The 23,913-nt window shown below is 38.1% G+C and overlaps 1 protein-coding gene and 1 pseudogene across 3 annotated transcripts in view; both read left to right on the top strand.

Annotated features, from left to right (window-relative positions):
• MAP3K21 (mitogen-activated protein kinase kinase kinase 21) overlaps nucleotides 1-23,103 on the top strand; it is a 72,705-nt gene extending 49,602 nt beyond the window's left edge. Inside the window, exons 6-11 of one of the 3 annotated variants that reach the window (XM_069064860.1) lie at nucleotides 8,878-9,000; nucleotides 18,136-18,252; nucleotides 18,775-18,925; nucleotides 19,220-19,317; nucleotides 19,864-20,637; nucleotides 22,259-23,103. In XM_069064860.1, the coding sequence (XP_068920961.1) occupies nucleotides 8,878-9,000; nucleotides 18,136-18,252; nucleotides 18,775-18,925; nucleotides 19,220-19,317; nucleotides 19,864-20,637; nucleotides 22,259-22,677 (1,682 nt within the window). In that variant the 3' untranslated portion in view covers nucleotides 22,678-23,103. The remainder of the gene's footprint in view (nucleotides 1-8,877; nucleotides 9,001-18,135; nucleotides 18,253-18,774; nucleotides 18,926-19,219; nucleotides 19,318-19,863; nucleotides 20,638-22,258) is intronic. The other 2 variants (XM_069064861.1, XM_069064862.1) reach the window with 2 other exon arrangements.
• Nucleotides 12,614-15,776, top strand: LOC138143623 (phosphatidylinositol-3,5-bisphosphate 3-phosphatase MTMR8 pseudogene; annotated as a pseudogene).
• Nucleotides 23,104-23,913: the final 810 nt, after the last annotated feature.

The following is a 23,913-nucleotide window of genomic DNA, read 5'->3' as shown; positions in this document are numbered from 1 at the left end:
GATAAAAGTTTCCTTTCATTTTAACCTTCTTTCTTCCTCACACTTTTAGTTTTCTAGCCTACATGAAAACATAACTCCCTTCCAAAGCTATGTCTTCACTCAGTACTCTTTCTAGTACTGGCCACACTTTCTCTCATACTCCCAACTCTGGTCATGGTGGAAAAGTGCTCTCTCCATTACTACTTCTAGACCCTCTGTCTCCTACAATCACTAAGGAACCTCTCCTCCTTTAAGGTTCATACTATCCAAATGTATTACTGACTCTACATCCAGGTAGCTCAATGGCAATTATTTATCAACATCTAGGACATTTTCTTTTTTTTTCTCAATGAGTTCAGTGCATGACTCATTCTCCTCCCCATCTCCTGCTATTGTGGTAGTAGATTTAAAGATTTAAATCTACTTCTGACTTCCTGACTTCCCAGTTTCAGTTCCCTTGACCCCTTCACCATACCTCAGCTATACACAAAGAAAGTCATACCCTTAGTCTTACCATCTCCCATAAATGTTGTATGTCCTTGTGCATGAATGTTGAAATTTCTTTATCTGGTCATAATCTTTTATTACTCCATCTTATGCCTTATGACCCTACTTTTTCATCTTCTCTGTGACCTCCATTTCTTCTACCCCTCTTATCTTTTCCAGGGTATCACTGCTACACTGACTATGCCCTCCTCCCTTCTCTATCTATATCTGACTCGTGTTAAACCATTTCAGCTGCTACCTGTACTCTCAAATCTGTTCCTTTGACCTGTCATCACTCATGCTTTGCCAAATCCTAACCCGGAATTACTCTAACAATTTCTCTCCTTCACTCTTATTCCTCTCCTTTACTCTTATTCACCTGCTCCTGAATGGAGCTGGAGAGAATCGAGAAACTGTGCTAACAAGGGCTTCTACAAATTTATGTTATATAATGGGACCTTCATTACGCAAACAGATCTTCTCTTCTTCCCTAATTAATTCACTATCCCACTCTCCACAACACCTGTTCCAGATATTCTTGTCTCTTGTTTAGTTTTCCAGACATTCTTTTTCACTGCCTCATTAACCCCTTCACTCCTTTATAAGCTTTTACAAACCCTCTGTAATCTGGCTTCTGACCTCATCATCTAATAGTAACTGCCCTCTTCAAAGTCATTAATGATTTTGTAATAGCCAAGTCTCAGTTTATCATTCTTGATTTCTCCATAGAATGTAACACTGTTGATCACCTTCTCCTCTGGATACTGTTTCTTTTCAACATTCCTTTCTCTTAGTTCTTTTTCTATCTGTCTGACTGCTCCTTCTGAATCTTTTCTTGCCTTTTCTTTATCAGTGTCACATACCCTAGCTGTTGGTATTCCCCAACGCTCTACTGTGGGCCCTCTTCCCTTTTCCCTATAGTCTAACTCACTTGGTGATTTCTTCAACTCCTTTGGTTTCAATTATTATCCCTGTGCAGATGATTCCTGTACCTTTATACCTAGCTTTTGACTGTCTCCTGAGTCCCATATTGCCAGCTGACTTTTTGACATCTTGAACCGGATGTCAAATCAGTCATTTATTCTGTCCCATAGGCATAGCAAACACAATATGTCCAAACTTTTCCCAAAAATCCTCCCGTCTTCCCAACTAGCAATTACTGCCAAAGAAGGCATCATCCTTTCAGTCACCCAGACTTGTAACCTTAGTATCCTACTCAACTGTTAACTCATCCTTGCCTCATATGTCCAATCCATTGCCAGATCTTGACATTTGTACCTTGACATTCTCTCATATGTGTCCATTTTTTTCCATTTGCAGAGCCACCACCCAGTTTAGGCCTCATCACCTCACCTGGAATATAGCAAAAACCTTCTAATTGGTCTCGCTGCCTCAAATCTCTCCCTGTTCTAATCTGTCCTTCATTCAGCTGCCAAAATTATTTTTCTATTGCATAGGTCTGACATGTCACCTGCCAGCTTAACAGGTTGGTGGTGACTCTCTGTTACCTCCAATATCAAATATAAAGACCTTTGCTTAGTGTTTAAAACTCTTCATAGCCTGGCTCCTTCCTGCCTCTCCAGTTTTCTTAGGCCTTCCTCCCCTCCACATACTCAGTGGTCCAACTACCCTGGCCTAATTTGCTGTTTTTCAGACATAACACTTCATCTGCAGGCTCTACAGCTTTGTATGTGTCTATTCCCCTAGCCATCGGATGCTCTGCCCTCTTACTTTTGCTTCTTAGTTTCCTTGACTTCCTACAAGACACAGTTCAAACCCCATCTTCTGCTTTTCAGATTAGTCTTTCCTGGTCCCCTTTGCTTCTAGTTATTTCCACTTTCAAATGATCTGCCACTTACTAATATATCTGGTATGTGCATAGTTATTTACATGCTATCTCCCTCCTTAGAATGTAAACTGTTCTTACCTTTTTTTGTATCCTCAGTGCTTCACACTGTGCTTGGCACATAATAAGTGCATAATCAATATTTGTTGGCTGACTAACTGATAGGATGAGATTTTTTATCTTCTCATCCTTAGGCTTTTTTTTAAATTTTGAACTTATTTATTTACTTTTAGTTTACAACATTCAGTTCCACAATCCCTTGAGTTCAAAATTTTCTTCCCTTCCATCTCCTTCCGCCTTCCCCCTCATGGCAGCATACAATTCAATATAGGTTCGACAAATACCTTCACATTAAACATTAGGCAAGTTGTAAAGAAGAGTTATAACCAATGGAGTAAACGACGAGAAAGAAGGAACAAAACAAAACAAAAAAGAGAGAGCAGGTAGTTTGCTTCAATCTATATTCAGACTCTGTAATTCTTTATTTGGATGTGGCTAGCCCTTTCTGTCATGAGTGTTTTGGAGTTGTCTTATAGTGTTGCATTGCTGAGAGGAGCCCAGTCTATCAAAGACAGTCATCACAGATATGATGTGTCTGTAATTGTGTACAATATTCTCCTGGTTCTGCTGCCCTCACTCAGGATCAGTTTATGTAAGTCTCTCCAGGTTATTATGAAGTCTTTCTACTCCTCGTTTCTTATAGCACAATAGCATTCCATTAAATTCATATGCCACAACTTGTTCAGCCATTCCCCAATTGATAGGTATCCCCTGGATTTCCAATTCTTTTTTTTTCATTCATTCATTTATTTATTTATCTTATTATAGCAGCAAATCCTGTGTTTTTGGAATCATCTAAATTTTCTCAGTTAATCAGTTCTTGATTTCCTATTTTCTTTTTTTTTTGGTGCTATAATTTTTTTTAATGCTTTATTAACTTCTGATTTACATCATTCGTTTCTGCCAGATTTTGAGTTACAAATTTTCTCCCCATTTTTCCCCTACCCACCGCCCCAAAATAGCAGTCCCACAGGATATCCCCTCCTCCAATCTGCTCTCTCCCATATTTTCTCCCATACCCCTTTCGACTTTTCCAGTGGATCTCTATGCCTCAGTGGCTTTATATCTTATTTGCCAATTACATGTAAGATGGTATTAATAATAGTATACACACACACACATATACATATGTATTAGAATATTTGATTTTAAAACTTTCAATTCCAGATTCATTCCCTTCCTTCCTTGTCACCCACCCTTACTAGGAAGATAAGCAGTTCAGTATAGATTGTACATGTGTGGCTAATGCAAAACAATAACATAGTGAATATATTGTAAAAGACTGACTATATTTCCCTCCCTCCTATCCCACCTCCCACTTGTTCTATTCTCTACTTTGATCCCATCCCTTTTCAAAAGTGGGTGCTTCCAACTTCCCTGCCTCCGAGCCTGCCCTCCCTTCTACCATCCCCCCTCTTACCCCCTCCCCCCCTACTCTCCTGGAGGGTGAGATACCCAATTTAGTGTGTATTTCACTCCCTCCTCAAGCCAAACTCAATGGGAATAAGGTTGACCCATTCCCTTTTGCCTTCCTATTCTCCATTGTAACCATTTTTCCTTGCCTCTTCTGTATGAGATAGTTTACCCCATTCTGTCTCTCCCCATCTCCTCTCATCATATTCCTCTCTCACCTCTTAATTTCACCTTAAGTATCATCCCTTCCTGTTAGATTGGTGCTGTGCCCTCTATGTATACCTCTAAACATATATACACACATTCACATATGTATTCATATGCCCATATACCCTCATATATAGACATATATATGTATATATATGTGTATATATATATATACATATATATATATATTTCTAATCCCTTTAACTACTGAGAAAAGTTTCATAAGTTACAATTATTGTTTTTCCATGTAGGAATGTTAATAGTTCAACTTTGATAAGTTCCTTATGATTCCTTTTTCCTGTTTTACCTCCTCATGCTTCTCTTGCTTCTTGTATATGAATGTCAGATTTTCTATTCAACTCTGGTTTATTTAGCAAGAATGCTTGAAAGTCCTCTATTCCACTGAATGACCATATTTTCCCCTGAAACATGATACTTAGTTTTGCTGGGTAGGTGACTCTTGGTTTTAATCCCAGCTCCTTTGCCCTCCGGAATATCATATTCCAAGCCCTTCCATCCATCAGTGTAGAAGCTGCCAGATCCTGGGTTATCCTGATTGTGTTTCCACAATATTCAAATTGTTTCTTCCTGGCTGCTTGTAATATTCTCTCCTTAATCTGGGAATTCCAGAACCTGGCTATAATATTCCTAGGAGTTTTCTTTTTGGGATCTTTTTCAGGGGGTGATCAGTGGATTCTTTCAACCTCTATTTTGTCCTCTGGTTCTAAAACATCAGGGCAGTTTTCTCTGAGAACTTCCCGGAGGATGATTTCTAGGTTCTCACTTTGGTCATGGCTTTCAGGTAGTCCAGTAATTTTTAAATTATCTCTCCTGGATCTATTTTCCAGGTCTGTGGTTTTTCCCATGAGATATTACACATTGGCTTCTCTTTTTTTCATTTGTTTGGATCTGTTTAACAGCATCTTGATTTCTCATAAAGTCATTAGCTTCCATTTGCTCAATCTAATTCTGAAGCAATGATTCTCAAGGCATTCTTCTCCTCATTGCCTTTTTGAGCCTCCTTTGACATTTGAGTCAGTCTGTTTTTTAAGGTATTATTTTTCTCAGTCAGGCTGTTGACTCTCAATTCATAATTTTCTTGCATTGTTCTCATTTCTCTTCCCAATTTTTCTTCCACTTCTCTTATCTGCTTCTTGAGGTCCTCTATAGCCTGTAACCAGCTTGTATTTTCCTTTGAAGCTTTTAGTGCAGGAGTTCTGACTTCACTGTTTTCCTCCTGTTCCATGCTTTGCTCCTTTTTGTCCCCAAAACAGGAGTGTATTGTTGGAATCTTCTTTCTGCTTTGTTTCCTTTGCCTGCTCATTTTGCCACTCAATTACTTGACTTTTGGGCTTTTTGCCACAGTAGGACTCTGCCACCAGACAGAGGAGCTTTCATCCCAAACGCTGGGATTTTCTCAGGTGCCAGAGGTATTAGATGGGTGCCCTCTCTGAGGTCTCCATACACTCTGGCAAGCTGGACACACACCCCATAACCTCCACCCTAGACTGCAGTCCATATCCAAGCAGGTTAAAGCAAGAGTGATTACCCCTCAGACTGGTGCTTGGTCCCTCTACACTCTGCAGGCCAGGAGCTGAAGCTGCCACGTGGCGCTGGCTGGCTGTGCCAGCGTCTCAGCGGCTCAAAAAGCCACACACTCCCACTTTCTGGTCCCAAAGTCCAGACTGCACTGATCTCTCACTTTGTCCTTTGCATCTGTGTGTTGATAAATCTGGAAACGGCCACAGCTGCTACTGATCTGGAGTCTCTCTGGCTGGTGGCTGGTCAGGCCCACCCTGGGCTAAAGCCTGGGCATGCAGCTGGATTCCTGCTGGCCTGCCGGGCTGTCCTCAGTGGGAGGTTAGCTTCTCTGTGTCATTTTGTGGGTTCTGCAGCTCCAAAGTTTGTTTAGAGTCCCCTTTTTACATGGATTAGGGAGAGTGGAAGCCAGAGCCGCGGGAAGGTCGGTCGTGCTTCTACTCCGCCATCTTCTATTTCCAATTCTTTACCACCACAAAAAGAGCTACTATAAATATTTTTCTACATATAGGTCCTTTTCCCACTTGTATCATCTCTTTGGGATACAGTCAGCTCCTTTTTCTTTAACTTATCTGAAAACATTTAGTAGGAGTATCTCATCCAAGCAAATTTGTTTTCTTTGCCACTTATTACCCTGGTAACTTTGAACAAATTGTCCAAACCTCTGGTAAAATGAGGGGATTGAACTGGATGGGCTCTAAGGTCTCTTTGAATTCTAAATCAATCAATCAATCTATCTATCTATCTATCTATCTATCTATCTATCTATCTATCTACATATCTATCTATCTATATTAAACTGTTAATCTATAATCCTGTTCTTCCCTTTTGGGAATATTTGAGAAACATGTATTTAAAAAGTATTTTATAGAAAAGGTAAAAATGTCCCAGCACAAGACTATAACCTTCACTTTATAGAATAATGAAATATAACTCAGGATACTTGCATTCTTCTTAAAGTGGCTTATATTCAAAGAAGATAAAGATAGACTTAAGTTTATATCAGATTTATTTCATTCCAGGATCATACTTCATGGGTCTTTTTTCTTCTTTATCAGAGGAAAGAATGGGACATTTTTTGTCAAAAAATAATCAGCATATCAGCTTTTAACTTGTAGGCTGGTTCTTGAAAAGAGTCCTAATTGAACTATAACCAAACTAAAGCAACTCTAGCTAGGTGTAGTAGAGAGTAAATTTGGAGTTAGAGGACCTTGGTTCAAATCCTGCCTCTTACTTGCTGTGTGATCATAAGCAAGTAACTTTCTCTTTCTGGGTTTCAGTTTCTGTATTTGTAAATGGAGAATGGTGGACTAGATGATCTCCATGGTACCTTCTGCCTTTTGATCTGAGCTCACTTTTTTCTCTGAAAAGAAGAGTAAATTTTTAGTTCTATGTTATATAAAATCCAACATTGCTATTTACTTGTCAGTCCACAAGATGGTGCTGCGTTGTTATAAACCCACTATCCTCATCTCTCATCTGTCTTTGTCTCTTCTCTGTGCTCCTACTCCCCTACAAATATAATAGATGATGACAGTTTATAAGAATGTCCACTTAATTCATGTCCTACACAATAGGTAAATACTAAGATGATTTTTCTTTTTTGAAAGTTTAAATGTCTTGAAAACTAAAGAGAGATGGGGGCAAATCTTTAAAGTAAAAAAAAAAGGACTCACATTTTTTAAGATAGTCAAATTATTTATAGAAAAGATCCATATTTTAGTCCTATTGATAATAAATAACAAGATAACATCCATGCTTCCAAAGATCCATGATTTTGTAATTTGGGGTTTGTTTCCCTCTGATGTGGATCACCATACCAGTAAACATTAGTAAACATTTTTCAAAAGTTTGCTATCAGAGTGTAGCATCACTTGGTGGCAAGGTGATGGTAATGAGCCCTTCTGTACTTAGGCTGGTCCTTAGCAAATTTAAGAGTCAGTAAACAGATAATAAGTGCTTATTCAGTACTAGTGTTTGGCACTGAGGATGCAAAGACAAAGGTGAAACAGTTCTTACGTTCAAGGATCTTCCAGTCTTGCTAGGGAAAGCCTAGCATGGCACATTGGTAAGCATCCTGAATTTACAATCAAATGACCTGAATTTGAATCCCAACTCTGTATTTAATACCTGTATGACCTGTGGCAAGTTATTTAATCTCTCTGTGCCTCAGTTCCTTATCTTTAGTTGAAAAGACTTCAGTTAGACTACCTCTGAAATCTTTTTAAACTCAAAATCTCTGATCTGATATATAAAATAAATAGTGGTTAATTCCAGAGGGATAGCACTAGCAACTTGAGTGGAGAGTGGGGTAATCAGGAAAGACCTGTCATGTAGAAGGTGGCATTTGAACTGGAAATGAAATGAATCTAGGGATATTAAGAGGCAGAAACCATCCTTGGACGTTCACTGAAAGCCTTTACATCTTTGTGTAGGATTCACCTATTGAAGGAGGAAGTTATTAGAATTATTATGATAATAGAGCTTTTTACCATGCACCAATGAAGCGTTTTTTTTTTAATAAAATATTACTTTGCTTCTGAAATGTTAAGCATATATATTCTTAGTATAGGTCACAGATCTAGAGCTAGAAGGGGTGTTGGAAGCCTTTTAGTCCAATCCCCTCATAGTACAGATGGAGAAACTGAGGCATAGAGGTTGAGTGACTTCTCTAAGATATTTAGTGACAGGCATGATTTGAACCCAGGCATTCAAACTCCAGAACACCAATGTACACTTTATCATATAAAAGGTCAATCTATATGCCATCTGAAGGGATGAAATTTGATCCATAGATTTAAGTTCTGATTCTAGAAAGTAAAGCACTCGAGAGGTTATAATTTTTAAGCAAAAGTGGCATTTTAGTTTGTTTTCTTGTTTTTCCAAAAAAACACTTGGAACTCTTTGGAGGAAAAGTACTCTACTCTTACTAGAAATTAACCAATGTCTTCTCATTAACTTTTTCCTTGCAGTTTTCCTGACCTATATTTAATACTTCCAAACAGCCATATTCTCCTGATTATGCAATAAAATGCAACAACAATGCTTATCTTCTGTTGAAGAAAGAACTTAAGACTTTTCTTCTCATTGTATCTTGTACAGTATTTACAGTAGCATATTGCTGGGCCAGTTCTCTTACAACTAATTTATAGATAAGACTCTGGTGTTAAAAATTTAAGTTCAGATGTATTCTTTTGAGGAAAGAGCTATGGGCTATGTTATTTGCCATTTCCTACACTGTCTTTTTTTTTTTTTGCTTGATTTATATGCCAAAGAAATAGGTGTACAAGATTTAATGTATATACCTGCAGTGGAAATTCAGTGTTATTTACATTTTTATCCAACAGATTTCCAGCACAAAATAACAGTGCAGGCTTCCCCAAATTTGGACAAACGAAGAAGTTTAAACAGTAACAGTTCTAGCCCACCAAGTAGTCCAACAATAATTCCTCGGCTTCGAGCTATACAGCGTAAGTTGTAGATTTCTTCTCCCCTCAGTCTCACTCCTCTTCTCATTGTCACATAAGTCTAATCTGTTATAATGATTATTTTGAATCAATAATAATAAATGTTTAGTGAATTGTGAGCAAATATATAATCTTTAGGTATTTTGGAAAATAAAAGTTGGTCTTGGGTTCCTGAGAAATTACAGAATCTCAACATGGGTAGGGTCCTCAGAAGCCATTTAGTTTCTAACTCATATCTGAATAGGATTTTCTTTATAATGTCCCTAGCAAGTATACATCTGACCTGTACTTGAAGACCTGTAGTGAAGGGAATCCACTACTATCTCAGGAAACTGTCCCTTTTTGGGGTAGCTGTCACATTTCTGGGATTCAAAGTTAATATTTTCATATTCAGTATAGTTCCTTAAATATCAAAAGGAGAAAAAAAACTACACAGCTTTAGATACTTAGATGAATACTATAAAATTATAGTAGTCTGACTGGGAAGATGACGATTTTTTTTTTGTCTTTTTGGAGGGGCACTTGGGGTTAAGTGACTTGCCCAAGGTCACACAGCTAGTAAGTGTTAAGTGTCTGAGGTCAGATTTGAACTCAGGTCCTCCTAACTACAGGGCCAGTGCTCTGTTCACTGTGCCACCTAGCTGCCCTGGAAGATGACAATTTTGAAGTAGAATGAAGAGTTTGAGAAATTATTTTAGAATTTTATCATTATCTTGTAAGATAGGTCTAAGTAGTATTTAGATTCTCTCTCGCTTCAGCTCTTCTCCCCTCGTTGTCTCCTTCTATTCCCATTCCCCGCTTTTACCTTTTTTCTCCTTAACTTTTCCTCTCCTCAGAAATATTTATGATTCTTGTAGAAAGAACTATTTATCAGACAAGGAATCATTTTCATCCAGTTTTCCTATTGCCCCTTGCTAATCTGAGTTTCAAATTAGGTGCTAAATGAAAACCTTCTAGAATTTAAAAAAAAATGCTGATTTTTTTTTTTTCCTAAAGGTGAATGACTTCAAATCAGAAAAATAATTTAAAATCTGGCAAAATCCGTTTCATGTATGCTCCTATTGATGCATCTAATAGTTATCATGTCTTATGAAGACATTTTTAAGCAATTATTTTGTTCCCACATCCATGTTTGACAGAAAGAGTATTTCTACTAAGTAATTACCAAATGTATTATGCTTAATTGAGGGTTGTATATTCATTGGCCCAGATTGGACAAGCGAGCAAGGCCAACATCAAAAATTCCTTGAAGGATTTGAGCAACTGAGTGATTTTCACAGAAGGCAACTTGATGTAGCAGACTTTGGATTCAGGTGTTGGGTTCTATTCCCATTGCTGATACCTAATGGATATGTAGCTATAGAAAAGTCAATTCCTCTTAGACTCAGAGAACTAACTGTAAATTATGGAGGAATTTTGCATCTGCCTAAAGTGAAGGAAAATCATAGGTCCTTAATATGCTGGCATTACTGGCATATGTGTATGTGTGCACATATATGTGTGTATATGCACATATATAGCATGTATATGTAAATATGACATACATATTTCTATATGTATAGAAAAACTTTAAGCACTTTATATTTCTCTGTAACTACTTTTTACATTCAGCGAATGTTACTATTTTGCTCTTGCCTAAGTAAACTAAAATAGCAGTAAGTACTATTTTGCTGGCAGTGTCTAACTAAGGTGGTGAAAAGGAGAATGAATCAATCTTAATGGTCTTAACCCTTCTACTTTCCCTTTTTAAACCTACTCTGGACTGTCACTCCTTTGCACATTGAATGTGGTATGTGTTTATTAAGCAAGTTTAGCCAGGGGATAATCATAGCTATATTAACAAGATCACAAGAGGATTCAACTCTTCAAGGGGTATGTATGATGAAACCTTTTGGAGGTGCCCCTAATCAGAAAGCTCATTGTATTCTTCCTCTAATAATATCTGCTATAAGTTTTTAACAAGTGGGGGCTCTGCCTCTAAAGAGCACAGTTAGATATTAGTCATTAGTAGAACCCTTCTATAATCTTTCTCCTTTTCTCTATAATCTTACCCATTCCAGTCTAAGGTAGAGCCTTTCCACTGACCTTTTGCACATTGAAAAGGCAGAATCCTAATGGGCTTGTTTTCTTTTTTAATTATTTTTTTCAACTAATGTATTCCTTTTCTCTCCCTTTCCCCTCCATCCATTCCACATTTGGGAAAAGAATAAAGAACAAAAGCTTTGTAATAATTATGCATAGTTGGGCAAAACAAATTCTCTTGTTGGCCACGTCCAAAAATATTCATCTTATTCTGCATATTTAGTCCATCACCTCTTAGGCAGGAGGTAGGTACCATTCTTTATCATCAGTTCTCTATAGTCATGGATTTTTGATTGTAGATCCAAACTCTATTCCTTTACACTGGGTCACTCACTCCTAATTCCTTGGATGCCTAGTATCAGTAACTTCCTTTACTTATCTCTCTTTCTGTTACAATGTCTAAGAGAAATAGCTCTCTTGTTTCTGCTTCACTCTCTTCTGTTCTCTTCTGTTGGCATACAGTCTTCTCAGGTCCCAGAAGCTCCTGTTCTTGCAGTGCCATCATAGACCCACTCTGCTAGGATAGATTCTGTTTTGCAGAGGCTCTGAACCTTCCTAGCTCACTACCCTTATTCACGTTCTTCTTTGTGTCTGATGTTCTTCTTCTCATTCTTCCCCTGTGGGATTTCCTGCCTACCCTCCAGACCTAACCCAAATGTCATGTTCTTCAGGAAGGTTTCCTGATTTCTTTTTCTTGGTACCCAGCTCCAATTATATCTTTTCCCATAGACCTAATGAAACACATGGATGTAGCTCTTTAATATGATTTTATATACATCCTCTCATTGGATTATTATTATTTTTTATACTTTGATCTGCATTCAGACTGCATAGTTCTTTCTCTGAATGTGTATAGTATTCTCTTCTTTTTTTTTCATTTTTCAAATGCTTTATTAACTTCTAATTTATATCATTCATTTCCCCCAGATTTTGAGTTACAAATTTTCTCCCTGTTTTTCCCCTACCCACCATCCCAAAATAGCAATCCCATAGGATACCCCTCCTCCAATTTGCACTCTCTCTCCCCTATCTTCTGCCATACCCCCTTCGACTTTTCCAGAAGGGCATGGTGGATCTCTGTGCCCCAGTGCCTATATATATTATTTCCCAATTACATATAAAATAGTATAAATAATATATATATATATATATGTATGTATTTTAAACATTTGATTTTAAAACTTTGAGTTCCACATTCATTCCCTTCCTCCCTTGTCACCCACTCTTACTGGGAAGATAAGCAATTCAGTACAGGTTGTACATGTGTAGCTAATGCAAAACATTACCGTAGTAGATATATTGTAAAAGACTGACTATATTTCCTATCCCACTTCCCACTTGTTCTATTTTCTACTTTGATCCCATCCCTTTTCAAAAGTGGGTACTTCCAACTTCCCCCCCAGCCTGCCCTTCCTTCCATCATCCCGCCTCTCATCCTCTTCCCCCCGCTCTCTTGTAGGTTGAGATACCCTATTTAGTGTGTATGTCATTCCCTCCCCAAGCCAAATTCAATGAGAATAAGGTTGATCCATTCCCTTTTGCCTTCCTTTCTTCCCCTCCATTGTAACCACTTTCTCTTGCCTCTTCTATATGAGTAGTTTACCCCATTCTGTCTCTCCCCATCTCCTTTCATTATATTCCTCTCTCACCTCTCAATTTCACCTTTTAAGTATCATCCCTTCCTATTAAATTGGTCCTGTGCCCTCTATCTATGTATACCTGTAAACATATATACACACATTCACATAAGTATTCATGTGCCCATATATTCTCCTGTATATATATATATTTTTTTTCTATTTCCTTCAGCTATTTTCATACTGAGAAAAGTTTCGTCAGTTACAATTATCTTTTTTTCCATTTAGGAATGTAAATAGTTCAACTTTGATAAGTTCCTTATGATTTCTTTTCCCTGTTTACCTTTTCATGCTTCTCTTGCTTCTTGTATCTGAATGTCAAATTTTCTATTCAACTCTGTTTTTTTTTTCATCAAGAAAGTTTGAAAGCCCTCTCTTCCACTGAATGACCATATTTTCTCCTGAAACATGATACTCAGTTTTGCTGGGTAGGTGATTCTTGGTTTTAATCCCAGCTCCTTTGCCCTCTGGAATATAATATTCCAAGCCCTTCCATCCCTCAGTGTAGAAGCCACCAGATCCTGAGTTATCCTGATTGTTTCCACAACATCCAAATTGTTTCTTCCTGGTTGCTTGTAATATTCTCTCCTTAATCTGGGAATTTCAGGACCTGGCAATAATATTCCTAGGAGTTTTCTTTTTGGGATCTTTTTCAGGGGGTGATCGGTGGATTCTTTCAACCTCTTTTTTGCCCTCTGGTTCTCAAACATCAGGGCAGTTTTCCTTGAGAATTTCTTGAAGGATGATTTCTAGGTTCTTTCTTTGATCATGGCTTTCAGGAAGTCCAAGAATTTTTAAATTATCTCTCCTGGATCTAGTTTTCCAGGTCAGTGGTTTTTCCAATGAGATATTTCACATTGCCTTCTATTCTTTCATTTTTTTTGGATCTGTTTAACAGCATCTTGATTTCTCATAAAGATATTAGCTTGAGCCAAGCCCACCACCTGGGACCAGGAGTGCAGGAGACTGAGGCCATGGAGCACATCACCCTGCCCAAGGTTGAAAATGTCCTGTTATTGAATCGTTATGTAAACAAGAAACCAGCTAACGGGACTTTCTACCTTACCGCAACCCATCTGATATATGTAGATGCTTCTGCTGAGGTCCGGAAGGAAATCTGGATTCTGCATCACCACATTGCTGCTGTGGAGAAGTTAGCCCTCACTTCCATGGGGCATCCTCTGCTCTTGCGTTGCAAAACCTTTCAGACAGCAAACTTTGTCTTTGGGTCTGAATGGGAATGTAATGAAGTGCATACCTCACTGCTTAAGCTCTCCCAGCCAGTGAGACCAGAAGAACTTTATGCATTTTCTTATAACCCCAAATCTTCGAAAGATGGTAGAGAAAGTGGATGGAAAATGATTGACTTAAAATCAGACTATAAGCGCATGGGAGTTCCAGATGACTATTGGCAAATAACAGATGCAAACAAAAGCTATGAGCTCTGCAGCACATACCCTCCTGAAATAGTCATTCCAAAAGCGGCTAGCAAGGCGATAGTCACAGGATGTTCCAAGTTCCGAAGTCGAGGACGTATTCCTGTGCTTTCCTACTTCTACAAAGAGAACAATGCTGCCATATGCTGATGTAGCCAGCCCCTCTCTGGATTTGGGTCCTGCTGCCTGGAAGATGAACAGATGCTACAGGCCATTAGCCAAGCCAACCCAGCAAGCCCATTCATCTATGTGGTAGACACGAGGCCAAAGCTGAATGCCATCGCCAGTTGAGCAGCTGGCAAGGGGTATGAAAACGAGGATAATTATGCTAATATTTGGTTCAGGTTCATTGGTATTGAAAACATCCATGTGATGAGGAGCAGCCTGCAGAAACTCCTAGAAGTCTGTGAAATTAAAGTTCCATCAATGAGTGACTTTCTTGCTGGCCTGGAGAACTCAGGGTGGTTGAGACATATTAAAACTATTATGGATGCTGGAATCTTCCTTGCAAAGGCTGTGAAAGCGGAAAAAGCTAGTGTGTTGGTCCATTGCTCCGATGGCTGGGACCGCACAGCCCAAGTGTGATCTCTGGCTGGCATCCTTCTTGATCCATTTCATCGAACATTTGAAGGGCTAATGATCCTCATAGAAAGGGAATGGATCTCTATGGGCCACAAGTTCTCACAAAGGTGTGGTCACCTAGATGGGGACCCCAAAGAAGTATCTCCTGTCTTCACCCAGTTTTTGGAGTGTATCTGGCAACTGATGGAGCAATTTTCCCGTGCTTTTGAGTTTAACAAGCTTTTCTTACTGGAGATCCATGATCACGTTTTCTCCTGTCAATTTGGGAACTTCATAGGAACCTGCCACAAGGAGCGGGAGGAGCTGAAAATCTTTGAGACGACCAATTCCTTGTGGCCTTTCCTGTTACAGAAGAAGACCAAGTTCAGAAACCCACTGTACAAGGGCATCTCTGCTTATGGGGTACTTCATCCCAACACTTTACCCTTCAGCTTCCAGTTCTGGTGTGGAATGTATCATCGTTTTGACAAAGGGATGCACCCCAAGCAGAGCACGCTGGACTATCTCCTCCATCTTCTGAATCGGCAAGGAAAGATTGAGGAAGACATGACACACTTAGAGACTGAGTGAATCAGCTCTGCCTTTCTGCTCATTATGACTGGGCAAGTCGCCGTTTGTGTTCTGAAAATGAAATGTATCCTGAGAACAGCAGATCCCAGTTCCCCTCAGCTTCTGGATATATTGATGGGAGTGGAAAAAACAAACACCAATAACTTGTTCTCTAGAAGTTGGGGGAAGATGACTTGAAACTGGAAGAGATTCCCCCCCCCCCCATTCAGGACATTAGAACCAGTTCAAGGCAGAATTTGGAAGGAGGGAGATTTTCCCCTCCTTATTCCTCCCCCCCTTTCCCAGCATCCTTTGTACCATTTTGATGGCTCCCTGCTAACTCTTATTAAAGCTTCTTTGTCCTGTCCTGTTCCCATGGAAAAAAAAAATAAAGATATTAGCTTCCAATTGCTCCAGACTAATTCTGAAGGAATGATTCTTCTCAGTGAGCTTTTGAGATTCTTTTTCAATCTGGCAAATTCAGCTTTTTAAGGCATTCTTCTCTTCATTGCCTTTTTGAGCCTCTTTTGCCATTTGAGTTAGTCTGTTTTTTAAGGTGTTATTTTCCTCAGTCAGGCTGTTGACTCTCATTTAGTAATTTTCTTGCATCATTCTCATTTCTCTTCCCAATTTTTCCTCCACTTCTCTTATCTGCTTCTTAAGGTCCTCTATGGCCTGTAACCAGATCGTATTTTTCTTGGAAGTTTTTGGTGCAGGAGTTCTGACTTCACTGTCTTCCTCCTGTTCCATGCTTTGATCCTTTTTGTCCCCAAAATAGGAGTCTAATGTTGGATTGCTTTGCTTGGTTTGGTTCCTTTGCCTGGTCATTTTACCACTCAATTACTTGACTTTTGGGCTTTTTGCCACAGTAGCACTCTGCCACCAGACAGGGGAGCTTCATTCCAAACGCTGGGGTTTTCTCAGCTGCCTGAGGTATTAGTTGGGTACCCTCTCTGAAACCTCCACACGCTCTGGCAAGCTGGAGACATGCCCTAGGACCTCCACCCTAGACTGCAATCCAGATCCAAGCAGGTTAAAGCAAGAGCGATCACCCCTCAGACTGGTCGCTTGGTCCCCCTACAGTCTGCAGGTCAGGAGCTGAAGCTGCCACGTGTTGGCAGCTGTGCTACAGCCCTTAGCAGCTTCTTGCCCCGGGGTCAAAAGCCAAGGCACAACCAACTACTGGATCCCAAAGTCCACACTGCACTGACCTCTCACTTTGTCCTTAGCATCTATGTGTTGATAATTCTGGACTGCCACAGCTGCTGAAGATCTGGATTCCCTCCAACTGGTGGTTGGTCAGGCCCACCCTGGGGCTAAAACCTCTGGCTCCTGCAGGGCTGGGGTCAGCTCCCAGAGTGCTGAGATGCCTAATTCCTGCCGGCTTACCGGGCTGTCCTCAGTGGGAGGTTAGCTTCTTTGTATAATTTTGTGGGTTCTGTAGCCCAAAGTTTGTTTAGAGTCCCCTTTTACATGAATTGGACGTGGTAGGAGCCCAAGCTGTGCTGAGGTCCTGTTTCTACTCTGCCATCTTGACTCCGCCTGGACCTCTCTCATTGGATTCTTATAATAGCCCTATGATGCAAGAGCTCCTGGTATCTCCATTTTTATGTTGAAAACTGAAGTTCATAGAGATTAATTGCTTATCCACTGTTACATATTAGGTATCAGAGATGGGATTCAGACTTCCATTTCTCTCACTTCCAATTCCAGTGCTCAATGTTCAACAGTAATATAACATGTGATTTTTTTTTTTATGAGGCTATATGTTTCATGAGGCCAAGAGTCACTTTCCCAGCATTTAGCATTTAGCAGTGGTCTAAAGATAGTAAGAATCCAATCTGTTATTATTGTTTGGCCATTTTATACTCATGGGAAATAGATTGGTGGACACCAGAAATTCTATATAGATTTAGAGAAAAAAATAGTAATAGGATGAAAATTAAATGAGGAGGTTTATCAAGTTTGAATTTTGTCTCTGAAACTTTTCTTCCTTCCCTTGGGGCATTCTAGAATTCCAAAAGTTCCAAGTATACCTACATACATATGTGCATGGTATATATGTGTACTTTAATATAGACTTACCCATGTGAACACACATATGTATGCATGTATGTATCAAAAAGTTATTTATTAGGTACTTACTATGTGCCAGGTACTATGCTAAGCACTTAAGATATAAAAGGGTAGAAAAAGTAATCCTTGCCCATAAGGATATTATATTCTAATGTGGGGAGACATCATAAATAGGCAAATCCACAATGCATATGGAGATCTGTTTAGAGACAGTTCCAAACAGAATTTCATGTATTTATTGGTTAAGATAAAATTCAGAAGATTGGGATAAAAGTTTGTCAAATAAAAGTACAACATGAAAATTAGGTTTTATATATACATACACATTAAGATTAACTATTCAAGGACAGATTTGTGGTATACGAGTTTATTTGCTATGAATGTGGTTGATTTTGAACAAAATGTATTTTTTTAAATTTCCTTATCTTTTTCAAATGTAATATTTTTAAAAAGTGAAGAACCCAGTTCCTCATTTTATCTTATAATTCTCTCAGTCAGAGGGTATGTGGTGTCAAATAGAAGTGAATCCCTACCAGCTGCATATTGACTTAGAAAACCACAAATCAACATTAGACCATTTTATTTTATTGTATTTTTTAAAAATACTTCCCAATTACATTTTAATCTCGTTCTGGCCTCAGGCAATGCTGACCTGAGTTTGATACATGTATACTTATCAAAGATCATGACTAACCCTGTAACTTTTTTTTTGCAATCTTTAGCTTATTGATGGTATATTCATGAAGTATATAATAATAATAACAATTTTTCTCCAGTGATTTCAAAATCAGATGTAAGTACTTCTCATGACCGGAGAAACAGTATATATGTGTACCAGCAAGATGTAGATATCACAAGTGAATATGTACTTCCCGGTGAGGGAATGAAAAAAGGCAAGATACAATTAAATTGTAAAGCATTTGGGGGGTTTTTGTAACTAACTTTTTTAAAAGTCGTAATCAAACTGTTGGTTGAAGACTGAGCATTTAAGTATAAAACATTAATCTGAAGTTCTCTAATTCAACTCTTAAAGAAACTTTAATGTCACAAGTTGGACTTCTCAGTTATTTCATTGAAATTATTTTACTAAATAAAATAAAAATTAAATGCTCAGTTGGGTTTTCTTTCTTCAAATAAAAATGGAAAATCATGAATGTCACAGCATGTGAAAATAAGACCAGATACTTTCTACTACCATCTTCTTACTTTGCATCTTTCCTAATTATTCTGTCCATTCTCTTACTGCTTTTTTGATTAAAAAGGCAATATGTGGTAGCTTTGGGTGAAATAAATCACTTCTACATCAAATATTTGAGCCCTTTTAATAGGTATCTAAGTAAGAAGGTGCTACTGGTGATTTGATTACTGTAACAAAGTAGTGAATGGGTCCATGATTGATTTTTCTCTGTATGTAGTCACCTCAGATGAAAGCAATAGAACCTGGGGCAAAAGCACTGCCTGTCGCCAAGAAGAATTTGAAGATGTGAAGAGAAACTTCAAAAAGAAAGGTTGTACTTGGGGACCAAGTTCAATTCAAACAAAAGAACGAAATGACTGCAAAGAAAGGTATGCAGTTTAGTACTGATTTTTACATCTTATAATGTGACTAGTATCATTGCTGTTTGCACTATTGTATCCGATCACACAGATGGCCTTGCCTTTAAGGAGCTTTAAATTCTCATTGTAAGGCTTTATTTTCACCTTTACTTTTGCTTGCTTATCTTGACATCATATGTATTATTACACTGATCATTCTTTATTAGCCATTTTAAAAACTGATAGTCTAGTAAGATTTTACTCTGCCACTAAGCTATAATTTGTGTGATTCTGTTGTGTCAGAAAACCGTATTTCTTTTTCAGAGTAAGACCCCTTTCAGATGGAAGTAATCCTTGGTCAACTATCTTAATGAAAAATCAGAAAACAGTGCCTTTGGCTTCATTATTTGTGGACCAACAAGGTAATGTGCTTGTGATAGTTATAGACTCAGAACTTGGGATTTGTTTGTGTTAGACTTAAAATGTGAACTTTGTAATGCTTTTTAAATTTTTTTTGTTGGGGAGAATAATTTGGGTGAGGGGGTTAAAAGAGGTATATTATGTAATCTCTTCCATCTTTAGAGAGTAAATAAAAGCTGTCAGCTTCCCCATTTTTTTTTTGTCATTGTTGGTCTTCTTGGGAAGAAATTTTCTTCATGCTTTGTGTTATAATTCATTGTTTTATTAGGTTAAGATCAAGTACTTCAATTAGAGTATCTGTAACTTTACATTATTTTGTTGTGGACATTTATTTTTTTGAGCATATAGCTTTGAATTTTCCAGGGTAACTCAGGACCAACTTTTTTTTTTAAAGAATCAACTTATTTTAAAAGGTATTAGAGGAAAATTAGAGTAAAAGGTATTGAGGTATTTCATTAGGAAATATAGGTGATGTAAAAACAAAAGATCATAAAATTTTATTTAAAAAAAAAGGTACTACTACATTTGAACCTATACCTTTGATTTAGGTGTCCCTCCAGAGCAGAAACTTTTCCCTGATGGACTGGACAACAAAAGACCAAAGCAAATGAAATTGACGAATCAGGCCTATGTTGATCTACCTCTTTGGAAAGATGATCAGGGAGATAACACTGTAGAACCTGAAAGCTTTGAAGAGGGAACCTCTGCAAGTTCTGCAGCCAGTACTCCCCAAATGACTCCCACAAATAGCCTTAGCAGAACACCCCCCAAAAAGAAAACTGAATCTGCGTTATATGGGTGTGCTGCATTATTGGCATCTGTAGCTTTGGGATTAGATATTAGGGAACTCAATAAAGCACAGCCTCCTGATGAATTGTTACCCAAAGAGGATAAGAAGAAACGTGAGGGAATATTTCAGCGTGCTTCTAAATTACGAAGAAGTTCCAGCCCTCCTGCCAGATTGCAGTCTAAGAGAGAAGATGTTAACCTCTCAACATTAAGCCCATCGTCAGACACTGTGAACCTCCTGTCCATGCCTTCCATCTCCACAAAATGTTTGCTACACTCAGACAGTGAAGACACATTTGTGGGTACTTGTGATACAGACATTCCCATTATAGGAGTTTCCCCTGTAATTCTGGGAAGTAACTGTGAGCCTGCTGCAATTTCAGGACTTGTGACTGATCACAGCATGTCAAAGAATGTGCCTTCTCTTTTCACAAAGCAGGTGTCTGGAAATGTGCCAAATAATGCTTCATCAAAAATGAGGGTACCATGTCATAGACGCACTGTATCTGATGGAAATGCTTTTCAGACTACAGGTAGGTTGTTTAAAATATGTAAAGATTTAGGGGCAGCTAGATGGCACAGTGAATAGAGCACCAGCCCTGGAGTCAGTAGGACCTGAGTTCAAATATGGCCTCAGACACTTAACACTTATTAGCTGTGTGACCTTGGACAAGTCACTTAACCCCAATTGACCCTCCAAAAAGCAAAAGAAAAAATATGTAAAGATTTAAAATGGATCTACATTAGATGGTAAAAATAAGTTATTCAGGGACACTTTTCTGCCTTAACTAGAGTTTCCTACTCCTGGTCAGTTCCTTTTCTCCTTAAAAAATACTTCCACTGTTATTTATAGAGAGATCTGATTTAGCTATCTAATGAGGAAAGGCTGGGGAAGCAATGAACGGAGCACTGGTTGTGGAGTCAGGAATTATTCTGTGATCCTGTGAATGCCCGTAGGCAGTTTATACGACTAAAGACTCAGAGAACAATTGCCATATGCCAGTCTTTAATAAAGGCAATTCCCTCACCAGGAGTTCTCCATACCACATGTATCAACATATCTGTCTGATAGCTGGTGGTTCAGCAGGACATGTGGCCAAAACTAACCCCCCAAATATCAATTTTATCAAATTAATTTCATTAATAACTAATAATTGGGCTACAATACTTAAGGTAGTGGTGGTGTCCTTTTTTTGTTATAGGTTAGTAGCTCAGCACTATTAAGAACTGACTCTCCTCTCTAGCCACAGTCCCTACTACCAGACTTTTTATCAGAATACCGAATAGTTTATATTCAGGTTTTGTTCTTTTTTAAATTTTTTTTGGAGGGGGGAATGCAGGACAATTGAGGTTCAGTGACTTGCCCAAGGTCACATGGCTAGTAAGTGTTAAGTGTCTGAGACTGGATTTGAACTCAGGTCTGCCTGACTTCAGGGCTGGTGCTCTATTCACCATACCACATAGCCACCCCTATATTCAGGTTCTTTTGAAAAGTTAGTAAAACTCTTAGAGCATTAATAGAATAGTAAAAATACTTTATATATTTGAGTGGAAGACCATTCATGAAAACATTCATTTCAACAAAGTACCTGTTTGTAAGATAATCAACATTTGCTAGAAAGTATGAAACAATGAAAAATAGTATTATATAGCTCAGGTGTTGCCAGTGTTTGAAATCTGCCACTGTCTCAGAATCATTCATGGAGAAAGAAAACTTGTATATTTTCAGGCCATATAATCTTAGTTGCTTTTAAAAATTGATTTCAGAGTAATTTTAAACAAATATACTTTTTAATGTTTCTAAAAGATGCTAACCAACCTTCATTACAATCTGAATTTTTAAAATTTACTTTAAAAATTATTATTAATGGTGCTAATATTTTGAAATACTTTTGATTAAATATCACTACATTTTCCAGTCATGTGCAGCAAATGAAACTGCTGTTACCAACGTGGTCTTTATGCAAATACTCAGTTTCCCAGTGTTTATGATATGTTACCTCTCTGGTGTTTGGCCACTATTTTTCCATTAGAATCTCACTTCCAAATGAATACTTAGTTGATTTAGCCATCAGGGCCATTTTGCACAGTGACTTTTTATTTTAATAGAAGCTAAAATTCCTCTGATTACATCTTGTCTTTACATTTTCATAGTGTCTTGCTCAACCAATGGAGTCTCTGAACTGCCAATTCTTCAAGTTTCTGGGATGCTGCACTTCCCATCTGTTCATCAGAGGAATCTGCCAAGTGAGGTCCTACTCGAAAAACAAAATGCTGTCAGTATCATACCCAGACCTCGCCCTTCTTCTCTGAGAAGTCGATTAAATCCTCAGCAGCTTCTTCCAGAAAGTACAAAACCTAGTACTGCTCAGACAGACTGTTTAAAAGGTAACCCAGGACCAAATGCTGACTGTCTAGCTAGTACCAAGGAAAGAACTAAATCCCATGTTCCCTCACTGCTGGACATTGATGTGGAAGGTCAGAATAGGGACTACACTGTGCCTCTATGCAGAATGAAGAGCAAAACTAGCCGGCCATCTATATACGAACTGGAGAAAGAATTTCTATCTTAATTTTAAGTGCCTTATGCTTTTAAAAGCATTTCTGTTTTTAATGAGAACAGCTTAAAATCATGTGTCTACCTTCTCATGTTTCATGCTGCTGTATTTTCAAAAGCTGTGGCCATGTTACCAAAACAGTAGTAGATGTCTTAACTTTTGGAAAGATGTAACATTGTTGTTAGCTTGCCTGTATTGTCTTTTCACTGGAACCACACCTAGTAACTTGAAGTGCACAATAGTGTAAAGCTATATGCTGGATAGAGTTTTGATCGGTCTGAACTTTTAGGATTGTCTTTCTCTTTATCCCTCTCTCCTTTATCCTCAGTCACAAAAAGACAAACTTCCTAAAAATGATGATGCTTCGAACCACTTTTCCCCTTTCTTCAGAAAAGAAGAAAATGCTATAAATTTGTTAATTGTGAAAGATGTGATGCAAAATACCCACTGGGATAGGGATGGGCATTGGAAGTCCTCAGATGAGGAAGCTCCCTCTAAGCTGGCCCCTTTTCAGCAACTTCCAGACTTAGTGAGTTGCCTAGAGCACTGATAGGTTAGGTGATTTACCTAGTCACATAACCAGGATACATCACAAGTAGGATTTGAACCCAGGTGTTCTAGGCTCTGAAGTTGACTATCTGTAACTCTACACTGCTTTGCTAATGTTTCCTAATTTTGAAGATTAGTAACTGAAATCACTACCCACCCCTTGACATTAGGATTATCAGGCAGATTATGTAGTGACTTAACCCTATTTGAATAAATCTCACTGAATATGCCTTATAAATACTGACTTCATTAGCATTTATGAAAAACCTAATATATCTGAATGATGTTTGAATGAATATCTGGCAACCAATGGGGGAAAAAAAAACTTTTTTAGTTGGCTCTTTTATCGGTTAGAGAGAATTCTAAAATTCTCTCCTAAACTAAAAGTAACCATCTTATTTTTAACTGAAAATGCACAGCTCTTATTCTCTAGAAGTATTTTTTGTAATAAGTAAACTGAATTTAAATGAAGCTTTGTTATATCAAAGGTAATATAGTTTTTGTGATGGCAAAATTAGCTAGCACCTTAAACCAAATAGAATTTCTTATTTAAATAAACACATTTCAAGACCAGAGATCGGCTCTGGGGACTTAAATATTTTACAAAATTATTTGGCATTTCAGTTAATCTTCAACAGTTGTTAAAAGACAAAGGCAAACAGAAATTACTTAGGAATGGGAATATAGAATATATCCCTGAGT

This window comes from Petaurus breviceps, unplaced genomic scaffold (assembly GCF_028583685.1).
Source record: "Petaurus breviceps papuanus isolate PSGF00001 unplaced genomic scaffold, PetGlider_PUasm1.0 90650, whole genome shotgun sequence".
Classification (NCBI taxonomy): Eukaryota; Metazoa; Chordata; class Mammalia; order Diprotodontia; family Petauridae; genus Petaurus; species Petaurus breviceps.
Note: the sequence above shows the minus strand (reverse complement) of the source record. Positions and strands in the feature narration are given on the sequence as shown.